The sequence below is a fragment of the Tachysurus fulvidraco genome, chromosome 17 (genome assembly GCF_022655615.1).
Source record: "Tachysurus fulvidraco isolate hzauxx_2018 chromosome 17, HZAU_PFXX_2.0, whole genome shotgun sequence".
In the NCBI taxonomy this organism is placed as follows: Eukaryota; Metazoa; Chordata; class Actinopteri; order Siluriformes; family Bagridae; genus Tachysurus; species Tachysurus fulvidraco.
Window position 1 is genome coordinate 19,170,145 of NC_062534.1, and position 24,442 is coordinate 19,194,586.

At 36.3% G+C, this 24,442-nt stretch overlaps 4 protein-coding genes across 9 annotated transcripts; 2 read left to right on the forward strand and 2 right to left on the reverse strand.

Annotated features, from left to right (window-relative positions):
- Positions 1-1,323: 1,323 nt before the first annotated feature.
- Positions 1,324-8,940, forward strand: sh3gl3b (SH3-domain GRB2-like 3b). Its single transcript, XM_027136019.2, has 10 exons — positions 1,324-1,830; positions 3,200-3,268; positions 3,374-3,446; positions 3,530-3,673; positions 6,218-6,351; positions 6,693-6,851; positions 6,964-7,067; positions 7,161-7,267; positions 7,382-7,414; positions 7,946-8,940. The coding sequence occupies exons 1-10, from the start codon at positions 1,786-1,788 to the stop codon at positions 8,152-8,154; spliced, it is 1,077 nt and encodes a 358-aa protein (XP_026991820.1). The 5' UTR covers positions 1,324-1,785; the 3' UTR covers positions 8,155-8,940.
- A 651-nt stretch (positions 8,941-9,591) lies between these two features.
- Positions 9,592-16,749, forward strand: nedd1 (NEDD1 gamma-tubulin ring complex targeting factor). Of its 3 annotated transcripts, none has more exons than XM_027135765.2 (17): positions 9,592-9,787; positions 10,611-10,753; positions 11,520-11,614; positions 11,703-11,819; positions 12,114-12,254; positions 12,619-12,848; positions 12,965-13,166; positions 13,267-13,432; positions 13,632-13,751; positions 13,896-13,943; positions 14,040-14,144; positions 14,315-14,350; positions 14,485-14,651; positions 14,797-14,971; positions 15,054-15,153; positions 15,915-15,981; positions 16,077-16,749. In XM_027135765.2, the coding sequence occupies exons 2-17, from the start codon at positions 10,618-10,620 to the stop codon at positions 16,179-16,181; spliced, it is 2,010 nt and encodes a 669-aa protein (XP_026991566.1). In that variant the 5' UTR covers positions 9,592-9,787; positions 10,611-10,617; the 3' UTR covers positions 16,182-16,749. The 3 variants fall into 3 exon arrangements, with proteins under 3 accessions (XP_026991566.1, XP_047658443.1, XP_026991565.1); XM_047802487.1 differs by having other exon boundaries at positions 9,593-9,787; positions 14,315-14,359; positions 16,058-16,178; XM_027135764.2 differs by having other exon boundaries at positions 9,595-9,787; positions 14,315-14,359.
- Positions 16,750-17,231: 482 nt separating this feature from the next.
- On the reverse strand, positions 17,232-20,575 carry si:ch211-59o9.10 (uncharacterized protein LOC561841 homolog). Its single transcript, XM_027135766.2, has 11 exons — positions 20,419-20,575; positions 20,066-20,268; positions 19,732-19,786; positions 19,162-19,630; positions 18,917-19,035; positions 18,429-18,524; positions 18,215-18,314; positions 17,993-18,090; positions 17,784-17,905; positions 17,609-17,708; positions 17,232-17,496 (listed from the first exon to the last, which is right to left on the reverse strand). The coding sequence occupies exons 1-11, from the start codon at positions 20,551-20,553 to the stop codon at positions 17,452-17,454; spliced, it is 1,542 nt and encodes a 513-aa protein (XP_026991567.2). The 5' UTR covers positions 20,554-20,575; the 3' UTR covers positions 17,232-17,451.
- Positions 20,576-21,083: 508 nt separating this feature from the next.
- On the reverse strand, positions 21,084-24,324 carry sycp3 (synaptonemal complex protein 3). Of its 4 annotated transcripts, none has more exons than XM_047802678.1 (8): positions 24,306-24,324; positions 23,434-23,512; positions 23,314-23,348; positions 23,105-23,222; positions 22,450-22,549; positions 22,113-22,211; positions 21,907-22,011; positions 21,084-21,816 (listed from the first exon to the last, which is right to left on the reverse strand). In XM_047802678.1, the coding sequence occupies exons 2-8, from the start codon at positions 23,508-23,510 to the stop codon at positions 21,763-21,765; spliced, it is 588 nt and encodes a 195-aa protein (XP_047658634.1). In that variant the 5' UTR covers positions 23,511-23,512; positions 24,306-24,324; the 3' UTR covers positions 21,084-21,762. The 4 variants fall into 4 exon arrangements, with proteins under 4 accessions (XP_047658634.1, XP_026991995.1, XP_047658633.1 ...); XM_027136194.2 differs by lacking the exon at positions 24,306-24,324 and adding an exon at positions 24,118-24,193; XM_047802677.1 differs by lacking the exon at positions 24,306-24,324 and adding an exon at positions 24,100-24,153.
- Positions 24,325-24,442: the final 118 nt, after the last annotated feature.

A 24,442-nucleotide genomic window follows, 5' to 3' on the forward strand; every position in this document is an offset into this window, starting at 1 on the left:
CAAAATGCAGATTTTAATAACAGTGAAGGAGAGAAACTGTCACACTACAAATAACATCCTCATGATTCATCTGCATTGCAACAGAAAGACCTTTTTCTATAAAGTATTTGAGTGCATAGATAGATAGATAGATAGATAGATAGATAGATAGATAGATAGATAGATAGATAGATAGATAGATAGATAGATAGATAGATAGATAGGCTTTTGATCCTGTTACAAATTTGCCAAATTAATATAAGTAAATATAAGAGTAAACTTTCTAGAGGATCACAGGGCTCTCAAGTGTCACGCGTTGAGAGTGACAGTCACGCAGTAAAACTTTTTGACTATTTATCATATATTTAATATGCCGCAGCGCCCAAAATGTATCTGTCCGCACCGCTGTGTCTATGGAACCGACCAGGAATCAAGCGCATCTTCCCTGGAGTTCTTAGTCGAGCCTGTGACTTATCAGCCAATCAAAAAAGAGGCTACACAATAGCCAATCAAAAAATAGCACTATTGTATATGGGTACGATTTAACGCAACAACCAATGAAAAAAAACATTCATTAGAGAGAATATTTTCGATGGTCAGTTTGAACAAAACCTCAACACGAAACAGTTTGTCTGGAGGGGACATTGTCCTCAATTATGACCCTAAAAATGGCTGTGCTTGAGCCGAACTGTTTTAAATTGGAGCAACATTACAAATGATAACGGAGTTCAAAAAGGCAACAAACACTTAAACAACACCAGTCAAAATCTCTCTCTCTCTCTCTCTCTCTCTCTCTCTCTCTCTCTCTCTCTCTCTCTCTCTCTCTCTCTCACTCTCTCTCTCTCTCTCTCTCACACACACACACACACACACACACACACACACACACACACACACACACACACACACACACACACACAAATTAATAAATGGAAAGTAAACAAATACTTTGTATTTGGTTAATTGTGATCTGTGATCCACAACTCCCTATAATTTTTTATTTTTTTATTTTTTTACTTTGTTGGGGGGGGGGGTCTTCAAAAGTTTTTCCTCAAGATGTAGAACAGTTTGCGTTACATAAAGCAAACAGCTGCTCAAATTACATATATATAAAATCCGTGAAGACTGACACCATAATTAACGAGCGCTGATGTAATTTAAGAGTGATAATTGAACTAATACACTAACAGTATTATGCTCCATTATTTTTTTTTTCCACCAAGGACACTGTGTGTGCTCACGTTTCTCTTTCTAAGATCTAATATCCTGGACACACTGCACAGTAAGACAATAGGTATGACGATACTAATATGGTCACGTCCCACCCTGCAGAGCAGCAGGACTATGACCGCTGCTATATGAAGTGCACTGATTTGGCTGTTTTTTACGCTTAGCCCACGTGCGGTGTAACGTCACGTGTAAAACTGCTTCTAGAACTCTGCGCATCCTCCGTATGATTCGAAGGAATTCTGTTTTTTATTCTTCTTCTTATTTTTATTATTATTATTGGCCAATTTTCAAAAAAATTGTAAAGATCGGATTATGGAGGGACTGTTTGGGTTCATATGGGTGTGACTATGGACTCTGACCTTATTGTGTTCTTAAAGTAGCCTCTGCGTGCTGGAGACTAAGTGATTATGTGCTTTCGCTTCTTGATCGACTCTCTTTTTTTTTAAACCTTTTGTTTTGTGGACGGAAACTCGAACGGCTACGCCCATGATTTTTGACTTGTTTATGCCAATATTTCTTGGTCGTAGCAACTCTACTTGAATAAGAAAACAAGGACGGAGCTGAAAAACATGAAAGATGTCCGTGGCGGGACTAAAGAAACAGTTTCACAAGGCAAGCCAGGTAATGAGAGGAAAAGCGTCCAGTGACCTCGTTTTATTGTGTATTAATAATATATATATATTTATTACTGCCAATATGTCTATACATTCAAGTCTTCTCCATGCTAGGCTTGCATTTGACACAACATATAACATAAACTACCTAAAACCTAGTCTAATAGATCAAGAAATATCAACTTTATACAATGCTTTTATTAACCCATATATTTGGAATTAGGATCAGAAGTGAACAGCAGCTCGTGCAAGTTACTTGTCCGCATATGAATCGCATATGAATCGGTTCCTTTGAACGATTCTTTTACGTGAATCGAATTTAATTTCGCAATACTCAAGAAAAATGTTCAGCTTTTGTTTATCTCCTGTTTTTACGGCAACGTTCAATAATAAAGTGTTAGTAAAATGCAATTGAATTATCGATTTACCAACTGTTGGTAGGATATTGTCAAAATGGGTGTTGAAACAAATGAATCGAAACACGTGATTCGGATGAGTTGTTTAATCGATTAATTTGAGAGAAACCGAATCACTGAAGTGAATCGCAGCACAATCAAGCCAATAAACACAACTCACTTACTTTGTTCACTCAAAGAAGAACTGAATTAATTACAATGCAGACAGTTGGTATATGCAGTGTATTGCAATTTCTCTCATAATATGCATATCTTTCTATCTATCTATCAACATATCATCATTTCATTTTAAGAGGAAAAATCTTACAATGCAGTAATAATAAATATAGTATAATAAACATTTTTCACTAGGAAGGTCCACATTTGTCTCACACTTCAGTCTGCATGCTACATGTCCTGTTTTTATAGTTTTTGTTATTTTAAGAATAATTCAGTAATTAACATATTTGCACATAATTTTCACAATTCACAATTTTTATTCTCACTGCTGTTGGAATATTATCCACAAAGTTTACTAAAAAGAAAAGAAAGCAATGTTCTATTTTATTACATTAATATTATAAAAAGGAGGTTGTGAGGTTGTGGTTTCTTCATTGGAGTATATATATATATATATATATATATATATATATATATATATATATATATATATATATATATATATATATACGACAATATAAATGTCTTAACTTATTTACAGATTAGGAAATATTGCACCATCTGAACTTTGTCTTCTTGCAGCACAATGACAGCCATGGAGTACTAGTATAGTACTATTATATAAATATTTTATCTCATTATTATCCAAAAAATATGTGTGCTGCTCAGCAATAAATAATCTTATTCTTACCATAAACCTTAGAAGCCCATGCCCAACCAATTGTTTATCTGTGTTTGTCTTCACTGTTGACTGTATCTACCCCACATAGCTTTTATCTGTATTGTGCAATTTAACTTTAGTTGCTCAAGGAAAAGTTCAGTGGTGTTGAAGGAACAAGGCTGGATGAGGATTTCATCAGAATGGAAAAGGTATAACTAAAATTATTTTATTTAATTCAAAGAAAATGTTGAACATGACCACATTAAAAACTCAGTGAAATTTAATAAGAATATATTTTACCTGCTTTATTACAGAAAACTGAAATCACCAACAAGCTGATTGTGGACCTTGTTATGAAAACAACAGAGTATCTTCAGCCAAACCCAGGTATGCCTTAGAAAATATTATGAGCATGTATTCACTGTTAAGTTATTATTCATTGCTTCTTGCTTTATGTGTTTGATTCTTAGCATATAGAGCAAAATTCAGCATGCTGAATAAAGTTTCCAGGATCCGTGGAAATACAAGGCCAGTTAGATACCCACAAACAGAAGGAATTCTGGGGGACTGTATGTTAATCTACGGTGCCGAGCTTGGGGTGGAGACTGCATTTGGTAGGTTTACCAGCTGGAATAAAACTCACTATAAATATACACCATCATGTCTAAACAGAATGAAGTCTTTTAGTTTTTAAGTTTTTCTTAGAAACTAAGTTTTTAGGTCTTCTTCTTGATAACAAAATGACTTTTATCCCACATTTATAATTGTTAAAAATCAAGTGCCTGAAAGCTATGAATATTATTAAAGTCTTGGCCAAAACAAAATGGGGTGCAGATTACATCGTTCTTCTGAGACTGTATAGAGTTCTCATTCGAACTCGTTTGGACTATGGCAATATAATTTATGACTCTGCCAGGAAGTCATATAAACAAATAATTGATACAGTGCATCATCAAGGGTTACGACTAGCTTTAGGTGCGTTTAGAACCTCTCCAGTGCAGAGTTTATATATTGAAGCCAATGAACCTTCGCTCCAAAACAGACGGTTAAAACTGTCACTTCAATATGCTATTAAAATGAAAGCGAATGAAAATAACCCAGCATACTCTGCAGTTTTTAACCCTCAGTTTGATCAGTTGTATGAGAGCAAACCAAGATCCATCAAACCTTTCTGCGTTCGTATTAATCCACACTTACGACATTTGAACGTAAATTTGGACAACTTACGTCAAACACACTTCAGTTCCTTGCCTTCTTGAATATTAAAGAAACCTGTAATCAACATGGCTTTAGGACATCAGAGAAAAGGTGTGACTCATCCAAATGTTTATAGACAGCAATATATGGACATAAGAAGTCAGTACCCCTTACACTTACCAATGTTCACAGATGGATCAAAGGCGGAAAATGGCGTAGCTGCAGCGATGCTGACTGGACATCAACAGTATGGAACTAGAATTCCAAAAGAATGCTCAATTTTCACAGCTGAAGCCTGTGCTTTGCTCTTAGCTTTGGAACACATTGATAATTTCCAACCGAAGAACACTATAATTTTTTACGGATTCTAAATCGTGCCTTCAAGCAATGGAATCCTTGGAGCATAACCATCCGTTGATTGATACTATTTTAACCAAAGTTGATCATCTGCAGAATCAATCCTATAATGTAAATTTCTGTTGGATTCCAGGACATGTTGGACTTTCAGGAAATGAGCGAGCTGATACAGCTGCTAAGAAAGCTTTAAGGCAGAAAGTGACTGGATGCCAAATTCCTCCCTCGGAATATAGACCTATCATCAATGGCTATGTACTAAATAAGTGGCAAGAGGAATGAAATACATGGTCGAATAACAAAGTGTTTGAAATACACCCTGAAATTACTAACAGGTCTCTAATACCAACGAGCTCAAGATCGATCAGATGAACTTAACCAGATGTAGAATCGGACATACAAGGCTGACACATGAATACCTGCTGAAAGGAGAAGACCCCATTCAGTGCTCGTACTGCAGCATTCCCCTTACCGTCAAACACATTGTGTTGGACTGTCCTGCGTATAATGACCACAGAAGGTTATTTTATGAGGCCAATTCATTTAAAGAGCTATTTTACAAGGTTTCATCAGAAAAAAAAGAGTTTCTGTCATATATTAATGTAAAAAAAATAATTTAAGTTGTCTATATTTGTCTACATTTATTTCTCTGTGATTTTAGGTTATTTTAGTTCTTATTAACCGTTCTTGCCATGAAGATAGCCTCAGTAGCTGACATGGCAGTAAATTATAGCAACTAACTAACTTTAGTTAATAACTAAACTTTATCAGTGCAAAAATAAATGAAGAGTTTGTAAACATTTGCATAGCCGATTTACTACTTAATTACTACTTGTTTAATGAACATGGGTGAATACAAACACATGCTTTTCATAACACCATTTAGCGTACAGTAAAACATAATAGGTTTGAGTAGATTTCTCATACACATTTTGAACCCAAATATTATCCTGTTTTTTTACAGTCTTCTGTATGCAAGATGTGAAACGGCATTGTGTATTGGGGCAAACTATATTATTGTTAATCATTAGTGTAATATTTACTTGAGTGAGTTTCCTAACAAATCAATATAGACTTTATTGGATGCTATAATATTATTTCATTATTGTTGTTCGGGGGCACGGTGGCTTAGTGGTTAGCACGTTCGCCTCACACCTCTAGGGTTGGGGGTTCGATTCCCACCTCCACCTTGTGTGTGTGGAGTTTGCATGTTCTCCCCATGCCTCGGGGGTTTCCTCCGGGTACTCCGGTTTCCTCCCCCGGTCCAAAGACATGCATGGTAGGTTGATTGGCATCTGTGGAAAATTGTCCATAGTGTGTGAGTGAATGAGAGTGTGTGTGCCCTGCGATGGGTGGCACTCCGTCCAGGGTGTATCCTCCCTTGATAGGCACAGGCTCCCTGTGACCCGAGAAGTTCGGATAAGCGGTAGAAAATGAATGAATAATGTTGTTCATTTGAAAGAGGTATTACAGTTACAATATGAAACAAATTAATGCAGTGTAGTATTTTGTCGGTCACTCAGCTTCATGCCAAACAGAAATAGTACTGCTGTAATTTCAGATCAGTCCTCTGTTAGACACTCCTTAATCATGATGTTTTACACTAGGTAGCGCATTGGTGGACATGGGACAGTCCTTGAAACAGATGGCTGAAGTAAGAGACTGCATGGACACGCGAGTGAAACACTGCTTTATCAATCCACTTCAGATGCTTCATGAGAGAGAGCTTAAAGAAATTGCAGTGAGTCTTGTAATTATCAGTAATAAAGAAAATAGAATCAGTGTAAGATGGTTATTTAGTTTCTTATTCCCATCACCCCTCCAATCTTCTCTCTTAAAGACTAGAGGTTCTGTAGTTAATAGAGATTTGGAACCAGTTTACTGAGTTTTAAGATGGAAATAGTGTCACGTTTTTTGTAGGTCTTTGTAAAATCTCTGCAAAAAAAAAATTTAATAAAATAACGATGCACAACAACTGACTGTTTAGTACATGTATGCAATCATCAAAAGGTTGTAGTTTATATTGTTTTTTTTACTAAAATTATTATGTATAAACTTACTCCTTTCTTTTCTGTTTACAAGTACCATCTGAAAAAACTTGAGGGTCGCCGTTTAGATTTCGACTATAAGAAAAGTTCCAAAAGGAGGTTTGCAGAGACGGAGCTTAGACAAGCTTTAGACAAGTTTGAGGAATCCAAAGAGCTGGCAAAAAGAAGCATGTCCAACCTCTTAGAAAATGATGTAAGAAAGTTGGAAACGTGTAAGACATTGAAGTGAATTTCATATTTTCTGTCTATTTTTTATGGATAAATCTGGAGTAATATAAGCAATAGTGATGATTAATTTGCATTAGGTGGATCAAGTACAACAGCTGTTAGGCCTCGTTGAAGCATCGATGGACTATCATCAGCAATCCCGTGACATTCTGGAGAACCTCAGAAGCAGACTCCAGAACAAGTCAGCCTTACAGGCATTTACATAACACATTTGTCTAATTTTAGCTTTTTAGGTAAGCAGTTTAGGAAAGTCTCACCTTCCTTTTTTATTTAGGTTAACTGAAACCAGCAACAGACCAAAGAGGAAGTTCAAATCAAAATCTCAAGCCAGTACAATGTACTGCACAGACACCTTTGGGTTTTCCGCAAGCTCATCTAATGGTCAGTGATATTTTTAAAATTGCCAAAGTGCTAAATTATTATCAATTAATGATGATTTTAATCACTATTAATCAACTACTATACAAGCTAAGATTTTACTCTTTCATTTTTCAGACACTGAGATAACTCAAGAGCTGACTGAAAAAGGTATGTAAAATCTACACTCATGAATGAACACTTTAATACGATCACCTGAACACCTGCACATTTGTACAATTATCCAGTCTTTCAATCCATGGCCGATTATGTAGCAGCAGCACAATGCATAAAATCATGGTGCGGGTGCTTCAAATAATGTTAACCACACCAATCATCAGAATGAAGGAATGTGATTTCAGTGACTTAATTGTGAACAGACAGTATATTGGAAAAAGACTAATATTGTATGTTCATATTATAATATCTTCAGCTGCTTTGATGAGCATGTGGTCACTGTAGACTATGATTCTGGTTCTTGACTGGCAGGAATGGGACTGTTATAGTGCATCTGCTGTTGAGATCTTTTTATGCTCACCATGGTTATAAAGATTGGTTATTTACGTCCTCTGGAGTTTTTTCCTCAGTACTCTGACTGAGAATGAGGTCTCAGATCTCTTCTTCCTTACATAACCCCCACCCCCACCCCACAAAAATTCTTTAAAGATTCTTTGATCAACTGTGTGAATATTTATCTTACAGGCAACTGCAGTTATCCACTGGACCAGCCTTGCTGTCGGGCACTTTTTAACTTTAAGCCAGAAAGTCAGCGTGAATTAGCCTTCAAGAAGGGCGAAATCATTATTCTCACTAACCAGGTTGATGAGAACTGGTATGAAGGGATAATCAACGGGGAGTCTGGTTTTTTTCCTGTCAATTACGTTGAGGTCCTCATACCACTACCGCAGTGACATCACATCCCCAGTTCATTGAGCCATTCCAGAAACTATTGTATTTTTGGTGCTTGGTCAAAGCTATGCATTTTATTGATCAACACCTCAATATGAAGAATGTTCTTCACAGTCCAAAGCTTTCTTTATTACACTATGCAAGTACTATACTATTACACTATCAATATAGTGTCATGAGCTCTTCTTTATATTGTACTGTTTATAATAGAGTCCAGTGATGCAATGTTTAGTATATGTAATATAAATACAATTTATGCAATATATGAAATTATGTTATAGCAATATTGCTATAGCCTTTTCGGGAAGAGATGCTGCTTTTTTTGTTATAGCCATATGACAGCTGTAGTATAAGGTTAATAATGTAAGCATTTGTGATTGTTTTAGATAATTATACTTGGTAAATGAAATAAATGGAACTGAATGAAAGTTGGCAAATAAAGGTTGTAATACGCCACATGATTACTTTGTGAATGTGAATATTCCTGTCCACATTAGTGACTTTGTTGCTATATTTGTCACTTTTTAGACTTCCTTTAAGTGCCTAGTGACAAATCTAGCTATTTTTAAGCAGATAAGTGGTTGCACTGCACTCAGTGTGATTCTCCATCTCATGTGACGGCTGCTGATTTAGCAAGATGAAAGAGGGTTTGATTGAGCCAAAGCCTTTGTAACCACCAACCAATCACTGATTACTATTATTGTCACCAGTACTGACACCCTTACTTTGTTATTAATTGTTTCTTTGCTATATTTGCAAGTAATAAAAGAAAGTTATTCCATCTGTAACACTGTATCTAGTTGATGTATTTTCTGACTACTCTCAAACAATGCTTATTTTTGTCTGCATTCTTTATATATTTTGTAGTATTTTGTAAATAGTGTTGCTACGCTCAGAGTTAGTTATTTAGATAGATAGATAGATAGATAGATAGATAGATAGATAGATAGATAGATAGATAGATAGATAGATAGATAGATAGATAGATAGATAGATAGATAGACGGACGGACGGATGGATGGATGGATACTTTATTGATCCTGGAGAAAATTCAAGCATCCAGTAGCAAACATACAGAGAAATAAGATTCCAAAATAAACACAGTAACATAGTAAAACATAAAATAAAACACACACACACACCCTCCCTCTCACCCAAACATACAGGGGTAATGTGTAATTTTCTGTATTATTTTAATAAAATAAAAATGTAAAATAAAAAACTGTATATATGTCTATTAGCAGACAGCAGATGATAAGGAGCTTGACAGAGACAGCAGTCTGCCACTGAACACACTCCTCTGCCCAAATTTACGCCTAAACATTACGGACATCAGCATTATATGCATGTTGTGGTGTAATTGAAGTTAAATTAATATCCACTTTAGTGTATTCACGCCATCTGGCGACGTCTAAGGACTTTTTTGGTTTTCAACTTTCTTCTGTAAATTGGCTGCGTGGTTTGACCTTCGCAGGGTGCCGTAGTGGCGGTTCCAGCCAAACATACAGTTTTTCAAACTCGTTATATACAAATAAGTGTCGCGAATAAGTGAGGATACTAGTTTTCGAGGTATTCTCCCAACTAGTCCTACTTAGTTGCATTTAACCCAGGAGTGGCTTGTCTGTAAACCTTACGGTAAGTAGCTAAAGCTAAAATAAAACCTGTGAAATATGAAGAACTACTTGCTAGCATAGCATTGTAGGCGGCTAATAAAGCAACAAACATAGCTAAGCGTAAAAGTTTGCTTTTTAGGATAATTCGTCTGTCGTATGTTATAAATATTTAGGTTTCGTGGATTTTTTTTTTATTGCTGTCTGTGTTGGAAAATTTCTTAGTTTGCTTGTTCAAAAAGTTAGCGAGCTAGCACAAATGCAAAGCTAGTTAGCTTGCTAAGTTTCCTGTTTAGCTGGTTTATTTATTTATTTATTTAAAAGTTTACTATTAATATAAATGTTAACGGAATTTCATTAAATCCATTTGTCCTCGTTATTTTAAAAGCAGTATTTTGGTCCTGCATGTAATTGTTTGCATTAAAAAGTTTGACATAGTATATAATACATAGTATATAATAAAAATGTTTATACATAGTATATAATAATGTTTATACATAGTATATAATAAAAATGTTTATACATACTATATAATAAAAATAAAAAGTGTGTGATCTACAAGTGGGGGGGAACATCATACTGGCTCCATATCATTCATTTTTAATTTTATCTCCAGGGAAATTAAAATACATTTGCTCTTGGGTTTTTGTTTCTTTTTTTTTTTCTTTAAAATATATATTTTATATAAGGCAAACAACATTTTTATAATGTTAAGTCCCAGTGTAGGTTTCTCAGGTTGTAAATTATTCATGTGCACATATGGAAGCTGTAATTACAATAAGAGTCAGGCGTCACTAGCCTGTCTCACAGCTGTTGTGTATTTTATGGTTTTTTTTCTGCTTACAAAGTGCTACTATGGAGGAGGTGACCCGGTTGGTGTCATCAGGTGACTGCCTGAAGATCTGGGATTCCACCTCGATGAGTGTGGTAGAGCAGTTCAACCCTCACAGTGCCAGCCATCCTCTGGCACAGGTGTGCTGGAGCAGCAGCAGTATCCTACAATAAGCCATTTACTACAAATATAGCTCTAGGACTTATAATACCTTAAATGTAATTGCGAAATCAGTTCTATTGAGTGTTGGGACATTCACTAAATATTTAGATTTTTGTCATTTTAAAGCTGTGGGTATGAGTTGTGGTTAGACACCTAATGTGTTACAATGGGTTTATACATAAAACAGTATGTTATTGGGAAAGGGTGCAAAACTTTTCCACTAGACTATGTGACTGTTATTCTGCAAATTATCCAGAATTCTCCATATTTTCCACATTGATGGGTAAATCCGTACAGCTACAATCCAAAATCAAGTGGCAAGACCATGGAAATCATTTGAACAGAAAAATCTTCATCAAGTTCATCAAGAACATATGGGTCAGATTTCCACATACTTTTGGCCATTTTGGCCATAGTGTATATGGAATAATTCTAAAGCTGAGCTTAAGACATAAATCGTTATTTGTTTTTGTGGTTGTCAGTGATTGAGTATATCTCAGAGACTTACACAGCATTCCCTGAAAACATAAATTGTAGCACATCTGTTGTTTACCAGAAAAATTATGCCATATTTTGTGTAATCCTGTGTATATCCATAGTAGATTTCAATGCATGCATCTAAAGTGAGTACCCACACAACTACCAGTCCTGTGTTCAGGGTGATGTGTTACAGCTTCAATTTTAAAAATCTCTTGTCATATCTTGATATTAAAAGGACTTACTAGAACACATACACTACTTTGTATGCCTTGACAACAGTCAGATCAGTACATTGTCAGTGCCAGCAGTATAGGAGACAAGCTGGTGGTGACCAGCCTGAAGTCCTCTCCAGTGCTAGTGATGGAGCTTGCAGAAGGGGTCAGTAGAAACGCCTCCTTTCAGAAAAATGCACCACTTTAATCAGTCGGAATTCTCATCTGTGCCGCATCTGTGGTTTTGTTTTCAGAAAAAACAGACACGAGTTGCACTAAATTCAACGTCACAGTTTCTGGTCAGTGGGGGACTGGATAACACGGTCAACATATGGGACCTGAAGACAAAGAGATTACATCGCAGCCTCAAGGTATATCATTTGTTTAGTGAAGTTTTTAAAGTAGATATTCTACTGCAAGGCTATCTGAATCGATCTGTTTAGATTTACAGTGATTAACTATTTGTTTTAATTTAATATGTACATTGATTGATTAAAGTTCAAAACAAAGCATTATCCATTTACAACAATAAGTCAATCATCAGTAAATGCTCTATCCTTTATATTTCAGTTACTAATTTAAGAGACAGATTTAGAGAAAAAAAATTGTGCAGACTTTTATTTCACTTGTATGTTTTTTATGTTCTCATTTCACCCTCTCATCAGGACCATAAGGAGGAAGTTACATGTGTGTCCTTCAATGGTGGTGATAGTTACATAGTTTCAGGTTCAACCAGTGGGGACATCATCCTCCACAGCATTACCACTAATCTGTCCAGCAAGGCTTTTGGCCATGGGCCAAATGAGGTAAGTCTATTCTTTTTTTTATCAAAGTTTGGCCATATTCCTATGCCATTTGTCATCCCTACTGTTGTGTAAAATTGGTAAGAATAAGTGGAGAAACAAAGCAAATAATTGCATTTTAATTGCTTTACATTTCCTTGATGACTTCAGCATAATTGTGATATTGGTGAGTTTAGTTAAATAAGCTAATTGACCAATATTGATTCTAGTCTAGTGTGGATACAGTTGTGCTCAAATAATTGCATACCTAAAAGAAATCGTTAAATGTTGCCATTTATTAATGAAAAACTTGTGCGAAGTTCCAACTTCTACTAAGCTGATCTGAAATTTGTTACATAAAGTCAACACTTTGTGTTTTTTTTTCTAGCCTGTCCATGACTTGAAGTACTCACTGATAAAGCGGTCTCTCTTGGGGAGTGTTTCAGACAGTGGTTCAGTGGTACTTTGGGATGCAAACACACAGAAGGAACTGCACATGTTTGAAGGAGCTCACAAAGCTCCTGCCTCAGGCCTGGCATTTTCCCCAGCCAATGACCTGCTCTTTATTACAGTTGGGTTAGATAAGAGGATTGTCTGTTATGACACTTCCAGCAAAGTGTAAGCCACATATGTGTAGAATGTTTAGATAATGATTAGGTTAAAGCAAAATAAGGTATGTTTTACCTTCTTAATGGTTGATATCATGTTTTGTTTATGGGTGTTTGTTCCTGCAGTATTTTCCGTAGTAAGCAGGTTGAGTCTCCACTAACGGCTGTAGACTTCACTCCTGATGGAGCAGGGCTTGTAGTGGGCTCCACCCATGGACGGATCTACATGTATGACCTGCGTAATCTAAGCGCTCCTGTCAAAACAACCACTGCTCACAAGACCTCGGTCACATGCATCCGATTCCAGCACTCCAACACCAGACTAAAGGTATGGTTTCCAGTCTACTTTTCATAAAATTTGAGTACTCACAGTTGATTAACGCTAATGCATTATTTATAATGTGCCGTATATAAACCTTTTCCCTCAGACGAGTAAAACAGTCTCTGGCAAGACTTCTTCGCAGTCCAACAAGAGAATCTCTGTAAAGCTGGGGCACAATCAGCAGAGTGGTCCTCCCACTCCAACCTCTTTAGTTCCTGCTGTCCCAGAACAGCAGCCAGTAAGCCGAGGAGACGGACAAGCTCACAGCCTTGGCAAGTGTTTTCAACTGCAAAATTCACTTCCTATCAGTTGAGATATTTTGTTCATTGTGAGTCGTCATTATTTCAGCAATTTTTCTGCAGCTACAATTTTCTATTCTGTGGCAGCATAGTGTGGTGGGCTAACTCATAGTGAATGTATGCAAGTTTCACCAGTGTTCTGACTATTTCTTCTGTGCTGCTGTTTGTTTAGGGAGTGGCGCACGTTCTGAGGTGCTATCCAGAGATGCCGAAGGCCAGCACAGTTTGGATAAATTCAACAGCATGGGCCGAAACAGCCTGAGCCTAGACATTTTCTCACCTGTATCTGATGGTATGTGCTGATAACCTTGCAATATGGAATTTATGTGTTTACTATTACTGTCGGTTTTCCACTAATAAAGTAACTGCACTGTTTTGTTTTGTTTTTTTTGTTTGTTTTTTCTCTTTGGCCTATTTTTAATTTCTCTCTATTCAGGTTTTAAAACACATGGCTTCATTGGTGATACTCCAACTTCAAGAAATGGTGTGTACTTTATCATAAAGACTTTGGGAGGTACTTAAATTTATGGGTAATGTAGGTTAAAATTGCAGTGATGATATTGTTTTTTGTTACCACTAGGAGGCAGCACTGATGTGTTCTTAAGAGAAGCTGAGGGGCAACAGAGTTCAGAAAAGTTTAGGGTTGGTCGCAACAGCCTGGACATTTTTTCTCCTGTTCGTGATGGTAAGAGTATTCTTCTTCAGTGATGTGTTGGCTGTAGCCATTATTTAGAATCTATACAAATATATTTATTTTTTGCTCGCTCTCTTCAAATACAGGTGGATATCTGAGTAACTAATTATTTGCTATTTTTGAGCTTTTATTTATTTTATTTTATTTTACATCTTCATTAGATTACAAAGGTCACAGACTCAGTGATGCTTCAAGTGGTAAGAAAGGTAAAATTTCATTACTTTGCATCGGTGATGACCGAAATTCATGATAAAACGTTATTACCTTGAACTATTTATCTTAGCATTTATTAAGGTGTTTACATATTTGTTATTGGATTTTTGCATTAAAGATTTAGATTTCTTACCTCAGCACGGTTCAGCTCAGCGTAAGAACCCGCTGGGTACACCTGGTACTCGCTGCTACAGTCCTCTGTCTGCTGTCCACACACCACCTGCAATCAAAGAGGAGGAACCAGTGATCACATCACCTACACATACAGACACGCAAATCAACATGGTCAGTCACTCATATTTGTTTCTTGACGTATTTATTAAACAAGCCTATTTCACCTATAGTAATGTTTTTTGAGGCTTTTGTATTTATATTATAAGTATGTGTATATGGTATACATTTGATATTGACGTTTTGGCATGATGAACAGGTGGAGAATAATTATCCAAGGCAGAATGTTCTGACCACACCCTCTGCTGCTCAGACTACACACACCCAATCAGTGCCTTCATTCAACACTCCTGAGCCCAGTCAAAGGCCAGAAGTGCCAACACAGCTCAGCTATGATTCCCCAGTGAGTAGCAGTCAACCCAAAGCTGAATCGGGTACGTGAACAGGACATCTGGTACAAATGATGAAATGTATACCGGATCGCATGGTCACTTGTTGTGTTTCTAACTTGAGCAGCAGCAAGCGCATCTAATGCTGTCAGTAGTGAAGCACCACTCACCTCAGTCCAGATGAATTTTGTGCGCAACATGATCCATGAAGCTCTAGAAGATTTCAGGTACATTGTTTTAAAATATTTGCACACACATATACTTGTATCCACCTGCCAGTAATGAAAATTAGCTCCTTATAAGTTCCTTAACTTCACCGTACATAAAATAACAAATTTATTCAGCAGTACGTAAGTTGGTAAACACATGCTGATAACACAAGTTGTTAAACATTCAGATTCACTCCTCTTCATACTGTCAGTTCCTACCTACATGACTTTTTTTTTTTTCATTTTGTGGCAGCTTTCCTTGTTAATAAAGTACCCAGGGTATAGGGGGGAAATGATGAGCTTATTATTTTGGAGCACAGAGATTTTCAACCTTAATTTAAAGGAGTTCAACTTAATTCATAGGTAACATTTAATGTTATTAACCTGTAAAGGGAGATCAGCTGTTAGCCTATTTTAGATGCACGGTTGTGAATATAAAATTGTTTTTACATTAGATTACTTTGGATATCTTAATAAAATGAATCTCATATTCGAGAAAAATGATGCTAGCCAGGAATGACAAAACACCATATTTGTATATGAAGAGGATAATTGTATATTCATGTACAGTACTCTGGTAATTGAATTAACAATCAAACTATCTTGGAATCCTTTTATACCACCAGAGCCTGGTCATTTTGGGTTCCAGGCAATAAAAATATTAGCACAGGACAGTACATGGGGGCTTTTATGTGTCTGGTGGGGTAGCGTATTAATTTATCATCTGTCCATTACCCTCATCAAAATTTGCTTAAAGCAGCTTTTGTCATTCCTTTCAGAGACACATGCCACAGAGATATAATCAATCTACAAGTGGAAATGGTTAGACAGTTCTACATTCAGCTGGTAGGTATTACCTGCAAATCGCAATCATACTCTTTTGACAAATGAACTGTGACTGACTTACAAAATTGTTAAAAAGATGATTCCTGCTCTTTCAGAATGAAATCCATGGGCTTATTGAAAGGTACTCTGTAAACGACAGTCTCGTAGAGGAGATAGAGAAGCTGCGGGAGGAAAACAAACGACTTCGAGCCAATTACTAAGAAGCATGTGGCTGCTTGTTTGACATGTAGACTGAACCCTTTGTGCTCAGTACAGGTTTAGGCCTGAGGAATGTGGTAGCACTACAACACTGTCCTAGGTGAGGCAGGACACAGAGATTGTTCCGCTTTCCTGCTGATGTCTGAAGAATGCACTCAAACCCTGAGGACCGGCGCACCAGCACTCAATTTTTAAGGCTATACCATGTACCTTAAAATAAGAGAGATTATTATTAAGCTTTTCTCTCCAGCTAGTCCATTTTTTATGCATATTTTACAACAGATACTTTGCTATAAAAGATCACCAAATAGGAGGGCTTACATGTGTGTAATAGATAAAGTTGTTTTGATACGTTTACAGCCAAGTTTAATGACATTATAGTAAATTAGATAGTACTGATGTTCCAAATGTGTCTGACACAGTCTTGTAAACCCCAGGTGTGCTGTCATTATGTCTATGCTGAGAAAAGAAAAACAAGTAAAATCAAATGACAAAGATTTTCTTACAGTGCCTTCAAAGAACTCCTGTCATACCATGTGTATCTTAATAAATTATTGCATTGAACCTCCACAGGATGTTTCTCATGTACTATTCTCACTTTAGCACTTCTACACTGGTGCAAGACATACTGCCTAAATCATATAAGCAGGTTCAATGGAGAGAATATGACTTAAGGTTAATTGTCCTTTATAGGATTGCTAGCCAGCTTTATAGACATTAAATGTGTCTTGAACCAAATACATTCATTACATACAACTCAGAATATGTGTACGAGTTTTCCTCAAGCTAGTTTTTATAATGCATTTTCGTGGCATGGTTCTCTCTCAAGTACTGTATTTGAAAAGGCAAATGAAAGAGGGACATATAGAAGGCAGAATAAATCCAACAGTCACTAAGATATTAAATAGTACAAGGCACAGGACCTGTAGCCCTTACACTCAGAATGGAAGTAAAATGAAACATTAATACCAAAAAAAAGTAAAGAAACGTACTATTTACAATTAAGCAACATAAATTTACAAGTTAATTTAAGCACAATGTTCAAGGAAATGTGAGGGGGTGAAAAATCATTTTATTCAAAAAGAAAAACAGTGAACCTGGGAGAATTGACTATTTCAGTCACAGAATTTATGCTGGTCCATTCATTAGCCTTTTTTTTTTAAATAAAAACAAGAACTCATCATAAAGGCACATAAGTTAAAATTGCATGCATACAATACAGATTTTGTACTCTTGTTTTGAGGTAGAGAAGCAGTCCTGAGATAATGTGCACTATAGCGACACATCTGCTCTGCAGATAGGACAGGTAGCATTCTCCTGAGAATCAAACAAATTAAATGTGTTTACATTAGACAATGATATCTGAGAAAAGAAAAAATTATGTTGAGGTTGTGTCAAAATATATATACATATATATAAAAAGACTCACTTTCAACCAGCGATCAATGCACTTCATGTGATAGTCATGGAAGCATGGCAGCATTCGCAGCTTCTCTCCTTTCTTGTAGTCAGAGAAACAGATTTGGCAACTGTACACAGAGAGACGAAACATTACTAACAATAAATAACTACAGGATCCAACTGTGGACACTTTGGACACTTACTCTGTCTTGCCCGCATTGTGTGCAGGGTCATAAGCTTTCGCAGGAAGTCTCTCGATCTCCCACTTACTGAGAGTTTTCTTGGCTATCACAGATCCCTGGCTCTCCTCAAATGCCAGAAAGGCCTAAATATAAATCCACAGAAAAAATAGTCAAAATAAAAGAGAAAGTGCTTACAGACATGTAATGCTTTGTATATTAATAGCTCATACCTCATAGTTATTTCCCTGGCTGTCATCAAGCAGGTTTAAAGGCAAGTGCGGTGTGTTTCTGCGGCGTGAGCTGCGACCTCTTGATCTCGTTTGCCTGCCTGCCCACAATATACAACCACAACAATGACACTTTTTCCAAAGATCTATCAATTAATCTCAGTCTAAAAATGTTAATATGCTACACAATTGTTTAACAATCTTTCTAAAATAAAGAAGACTCACTGGGCTGTCCCACAGACATGTCCTGCAGCTCTGAGAATGATGATGAGTACATCATGGAGGCCCAGGGAGAGATCCAGCTCAGACCTACATAGGAATCAAACTAAAGAAGGTGGAAGTAAAACAAAAGATGGTACCTTTAATAAGCAATAATATTTATTTAATATTATAACATTCTAATAATGTTTTGTTACAAAATGTGTTTGATACAACTAACCGGGGCATTTTGTGGATGTCTGTTGGGGGGTGTGGTCTGTAATCGACTTTGTTCCTGATGATGATGATGATGATGTTCCTCTCTATCAAATTGCTCCTGAAGAGAAAAAGACAAGCTGTTAAGTCAATGATGTGTATTGTTTTTTTCTGCAGCTTTTTTCTACCCAGTTCTGACAACATAAATGTCAAATATATAAAAACAAGAAAACAGATTAACTGTGGAAAAGTAAAAAATAACCTGATTGCTGAGGTTTGTCGATTTCAGATTTATACAAGTTGTATCACGTTAAGTTTCGGTTTGTCACCACTTTGTGAAGAACTTTATAAGAATTATTATTAATGAACTGTTGAACACCTGCTATACGGATTACTATGAGCTATATATATAATGTACGGATAAATCAAATTACAAAAAAAGAAGTACATTAGAGAATGAAAAAAATAAATTAGTCCGTAATTTTTTTAGTAAATGAGGTTAATAGTATTTACCTGGAGGCTTCTGGCAAATGCCTCATCTTCATCAATTTGAGCAGAGCGAACCACAGCCATCTCATCATCATCCTCATCGATAACGACAATCTCCTCTTGTACACATTCACCTCTTCTTTCTGTATATGTGAATGATAGAACAGAAAAAGGAATCAAACTCTAAATTCATGGCCAATACTTCATGACCACTACTAGAAAAAAAATGCTCTTCCAATTCTAAAACAAATCAGGAGTCACACCTGTACCTTGTAAGTGGTTATCCTCTGCTGCAAGTGAAAGTGCTGTTGACGCACACCTAGAGGACCCACGACTAGCAGTCGATGACTTTTTCAGTCTCTGTTCCTTATTGCATTTCTTAAGCGTTTTTTGCAAAGAGTCACGACCATGTGGAGAAGTCATTCTTTGGCAAATCTGGCCAGCAGCAGCTCCCAGCCCAGAGAATTCGGCCGCAGCAGAGCACGAGATTTCAGAATCGGAAGACAAGGCAGTGGATTGTGAAGAACGTGGAGACTCCTGCCATGCGAATTTAGATAAAAGAGATGAAGCGGGTACAAATCCTGTTCCATTTCCTGCTTGGATATTATTGCCACCTCCTATATTGTCTTGTAGTCGTCTTCGTTTTAGTGTCCTTTGAGAGCACGGTGTCGTATGGAGGTATCCAGGAATCATGTCCCATCTCTCTGACCTTCTTGCATCTGTACCACATAGTGCAGCCTAGGGATTAAAGCCATAAATAAACATTCCACACATTTGCTAAAACGTCTTTCCGGGACGATATTTGGTTTTCAAAGAAAGCTGCTGTTGTTGTTTTTTACCCCATTGTAATTATCTTTGACTCGGGCTTGTCGTTTTCTTCGAAAAGGGAGAGGGCTGCAAAGCAGAAACAGACACGAGCCTAGTATGTAGGTGTACATCATAAATGAAAGATCATAATACTAGAAAATTATTCCATTTAACACATTTCCAGTGGACGGTGCAGTGCAGCTGTTGGTCAAGTACTTCAGCATTGATTTGTGGAAGTAAAATGATGTTTTTTGGAGGATATAGGATTCGCACATCCTTTTCAGTATGAAGATTTTAAAAAATAAAAAAATAATAAAAGTCACACATCACATCAGGTGAAATACTAGAAACATTCATTTCTGATACCTTTCTGGAGTTTCTGGAACGACTAAGTTAGACAAATCATAACAGGAACCTCGTTCGTCAAACTGAAGGTCACTATCACTCAGTAAACAAGCCTCGTTTAGATGTTCACTGGCTTCATCTTCATCCAGGCTGAGAAAAGGGCTGCTAGGCCTCGAGTCTTTCACTGTGCTCTCCATACGACCTGCTGCTGTTGTTGCTAATGTCTGAAGGGGGGAAAGTTAACGCTGTTAACAATGAAGCGGTTCACTGATAGCTTGCTTGCTAGGATCATGTTAGTGAGCTAATAAGCCAACGAACCGGGTTTAGTCGCTAAATAACTTCTAGATCGATTAAATGTCGAACATAATACGCACCTTACGATGTATACAGCGCACATGCCGAATATAAAACCTCTTGTTTAATAACGACCCTCCTGTTAGAAAAAAATCAAGCGATAACCGCCATGTAAAAGCACTTCCGCTTACGTCATTTCCTCTGGCGTGTTGCATAATATAAGTTGTGTAAACAAAAAAAAATTTTTGTAATATGTTATTGTTCTTGTTATGCAATAAATAAATAAAAATTGTGTAAACAGGTATTTGGTTATTTAAATATCAGTGAAAGACTGATTTATAGTGAAAGTACAACAGTGAAAGACTGATTTAGTGTCTGTTTATCATTCATATATCATATCTGCTGCTATATATTGAACCAAAAGCATAATATTGCACAATATTGGTATTTGCACTCCCACACTTTATGTACATAACTGATCATTCATATTCTATATTCATATTTAATACTCATTCTGTCTATATTGCATCTCATCGTCTGCATTGTCTTGTATAGTTTGTATAGTATAGTGTTATTTATGTCTATATTTTTGAGAGTCACAAACAGCTGGAACCGAATTCCTTGTGTGTCAGCACACTTGGCCAATAAATCTGTTCAATTCTGATTCTGATGTATTCATGTATTTTCCTGCTATGTTGAGCTCACTTTATGTTGCTGTTGGTGGGTATTTAGATAAATGCAATAGTCAAGGTATTTAAACAGTTTATTCAACATTAAGTCACAGTGGATCTGGAGCCAGTCCCAGAAATATATCTTTATTGCTGGATACTTAAGGATTAAAGGCTAAATAGAAAACGAAAGGGTGGATATTCACCTAATGTGCATAATGTTTGAATAGCTTACATTTATTAAAATGTAAATTTGTACTAAATGGTTAAAAAAGAGACTAAATGCTGTAAGTTTTTAACTTACAGTAGTTAACCCCCAACTGTAACTAAATTTTTTTAGTCCCGTACAGCAAAAAAGAGTTCTGTAAAGCCAGAAAACATGAATAACAGTCCAATTACACATACAACAATATTTTGCATAAAACAATGCAGTCTTTAATAGTCCCAAAAAATGACCAATCTTCCATCTTCAAAACCTTTTGCAGCTCCAATGTTCACCTGTCACCAGGGTAAATGGATGCTTTTCGCCATGTTCAGTAAAAATACGTTTGTAATATGGGATTGATTATTTTGAAAAGGCTTTTTCTTATCTGAGAACAATCCATACAAATTTGTGCAAACAAGCCAGCAAAAAATATGAACACAAACTATCATTCATGTGCATCCAGATAATTGTATCAATTTCATACACTCAACATTTACAGTGACAGCATGAGCATTACAGAACTCTTCCAAGTGAACAAAATACATCAGACTTTAAAACAACATGGACTGTAGAGACTTCCTCACGGTGGCCATCTCCTGTTGTTGCTATAAGAAATAAAATTCCGGAACAAAATTAGCAATGTGAAATCTTTGAAAGCTAAGAAAAACCTATAGAATGTGTGTGAAAATACTCACTGTGTCCATCATTATCTTTTTCTGCAGCAGAGCCATCTCCTTTTTCAACTCCATCTGTGCTCCCTGGAGAAAAGCCTCATGACTTTTCTCCATCTCCTCCATGTTCTGTTGGTACATACAGACACATACTTAGTCAATACAAAAATTAATAATATATGTAATAGGCACACTTTGACATACTTGTGAACTCATAAGAAATATTGTACCTTGACAAACTGCTCATACAGCTCTTTTATGTGTTTTATTTTTTGACTTTGCACAACCCGTGCCTGTTGGAAGAACTTCTGCTGCTGTTGAAATAAATTCTATGCACATAACAGTGTTACGTTAGATCATGCTGAGATTTATCACAACAGTTATTTTTAATTCCTTTACCATGTACTTTAATGCCACCAATAGCAATATGACAAAAAAAAAATACAAAAGTATTTTTCTAGCAAAGAAATAATAGAATATTCAAAAACATAAATTGAACAATTTTCTATTCAGCTTTGCTGTTTTTAATGCTGTGGGGTTTTCAGGCCATGTTCAACAAGCACTAACATTCAGTTTCTCCTCCTGCTCCTCAGATTTCTTAACATCGGTCTCCCACTGCCGCAGCACTGACAGCATCTCCTGGGAGTACTCCTGCGTCAGCTTCTGTCTTTGGTGACAAATTAATATTTAATCACTACCACAATGGGTGATTACAACAGACAACTGACATCTCATCACTAGTAAGGTCTTGATGCTGGTCAATTTAATGGAAAATCCAGAGCTGGCATGTGGAAATACACCATGGCATGGATGTGAGCCCACCACAGGGATAATGCACCCATACTGTAAAAATTAATGTATGTAGCCAAACCACACCCTGTATTTTATTTAGGATTTAGACAGAACTTTACACAGACAAGCTCAAAATCCAAGCAGCATGGAGCTGTGTGACAGCCACCATGCCAAACACAAACCTATGCATAAACACAAATTCTAAATATGTCACCTCATCTATGAAAGGATTAATTTTATAAGGACAGAAATAAATCAATGAATACCTTTTTATATATGAATACCTAGAAGCATTTATTGCATGAAGAACTGCGCTGAAACCTCTATCATATTTTTTGTGTAAAGGGGTTTTAAACATTCCCCCTTCAGTATACAGAAGTATTGATATAGTTGTGTTTGTGAAAACACACTCAGTATTGTGCACATGTACCTCTGGCCATGCTGGGTCTTCCACAGCTGCTCTATTTTCTGGTTGCTGCCTTTCAGAGAGCTTTTGGTAAAAGCTTCCAGGCGTTTCCTTTTAGCCTGCATTGCCTTGCTAATGTCAGCTGCATCCGCATTCAAATACACAATACACTACTAAAATGCATTAGCACAGTACAGTGTAAAATCTCAGATATTCACTTTAAATTAACCAACCTCCAAATTTTTCTAACATTGTCTGAACTTCATTCCTGTAAAAAACAAGTAAATGTGTGCATCAGCAAACACTACCAACAGATTTAGCTACGTTACTAATCGATAATATCGATAACTCACCCTACACCTACAATAAGGCCATTTTCCTCAAATGTACTTGCAGGTCTTTTCTTACCCGACTTATCAACGATGGACATTTCTAACAATAAAAATAGAATTGGATTAAAAAAATGAAGTTTAGGCTGCTGCAATTTACAACCCCCATGCTTAAAATGATTGTTTTTTTTTTGGGGGGGGGGGGGCATCCTTGATTTTACTATTATTTTTATATCCATTTCCGTGGACATTATAGTAATACAGGGTTTTAAAATAAGGCTGTGATTGTTGACCCATTGTTAAGACAGGAAAATGCTAAAAATGTGTATACACACACATATTATATATATACATATATGAATATATGTATATATATATATATATATATATATATATATATATGTATATATATATATATATATATATATGTGTGTGTGTGTGTGTGTATATATATACATACACACACAGTGCATTTAGTGTATTGTCGGTTATTTTACTGATTCATTAGAGAGAAATGAAACATTTCCCACTCACGTTAGCTCGATGCTAAACACCAGCTTAATGGCGTGTATTTGTTAGAATAATATATTGCGTATTACATCAACTACTATATATAAATACGATTCAAATAAAATAATTATCAGTTATTTTAAGCTCCCTAACTTATACAGCACTTACAGCAGATTTTACCTCAGCTTTTTACCTCACCTGTGTGGAAAGTGTGTTCCCGCCTGCACCAGTTAACTGTCTACTACTTGCCAGGTCCATTGTTATCCCGTTTATCTGCTATATTGTGCGTGCGTGTGTGTGTGTTCTAATATAACCATATATAACCGATAAATATATAAGCATTTATAACACTAATTTAACACAATGGCAATAAATGTAAAAATTACCATGGTGACCTTAGTGTAACAGATATGGCAACCCAGGTGAATACGGTGTTACACGCTGCTGCAGCTTCTTTTGGTGGTACAAACAATGTAGAAATCTGAACTCACAAAAACTCGTTGTAGAAATGTTCCAGAAAGTT

Bases quoted from the DNA above. Each gene is read 5' to 3' on its own strand.
- sh3gl3b (XM_027136019.2), top strand. From the start codon at position 1,786: ATGTCCGTGGCGGGACTAAAGAAACAGTTTCACAAGGCAAGCCAG. The intron at 3,674-6,217 runs GTAGGTTTACCA...GTTTTACACTAG, and splicing joins TGGGGTGGAGACTGCATTTG to GTAGCGCATTGGTGGACATG. The intron at 6,352-6,692 runs GTGAGTCTTGTA...TCTGTTTACAAG, and splicing joins GAGAGCTTAAAGAAATTGCA to TACCATCTGAAAAAACTTGA.
- sycp3 (XM_047802678.1), bottom strand. From the start codon at position 23,510: ATGTCCATCGTTGATAAGTCGGGTAAGAAAAGACCTGCAAGTACATTT. The intron at 23,349-23,433 runs GTGAGTTATCGA...TGTTTTTTACAG, and splicing joins GGCCTTATTGTAGGTGTAGG to GAATGAAGTTCAGACAATGT. The intron at 22,012-22,112 runs GTACAATATTTC...ATGTACCAACAG, and splicing joins TGTATGAGCAGTTTGTCAAG to AACATGGAGGAGATGGAGAA.
- si:ch211-59o9.10 (XM_027135766.2), bottom strand. From the start codon at position 20,553: ATGCAACACGCCAGAGGAAATGACGTAAGCGGAAGTGCTTTTACATGG. The intron at 19,631-19,731 runs GTAAAAAACAAC...TTTAATCCCTAG, and splicing joins TCAAAGATAATTACAATGGG to GCTGCACTATGTGGTACAGA. The intron at 18,315-18,428 runs GTTAGTTGTATC...CACCTTCTTTAG, and splicing joins GACATCCACAAAATGCCCCG to TTTGATTCCTATGTAGGTCT.
- nedd1 (XM_027135764.2), top strand. From the start codon at position 10,618: ATGGAGGAGGTGACCCGGTTGGTGTCATCAGGTGACTGCCTGAAGATC. The intron at 11,820-12,113 runs GTATATCATTTG...CCCTCTCATCAG, and splicing joins GATTACATCGCAGCCTCAAG to GACCATAAGGAGGAAGTTAC. The intron at 15,982-16,076 runs GTAGGTATTACC...CTGCTCTTTCAG, and splicing joins GACAGTTCTACATTCAGCTG to AATGAAATCCATGGGCTTAT.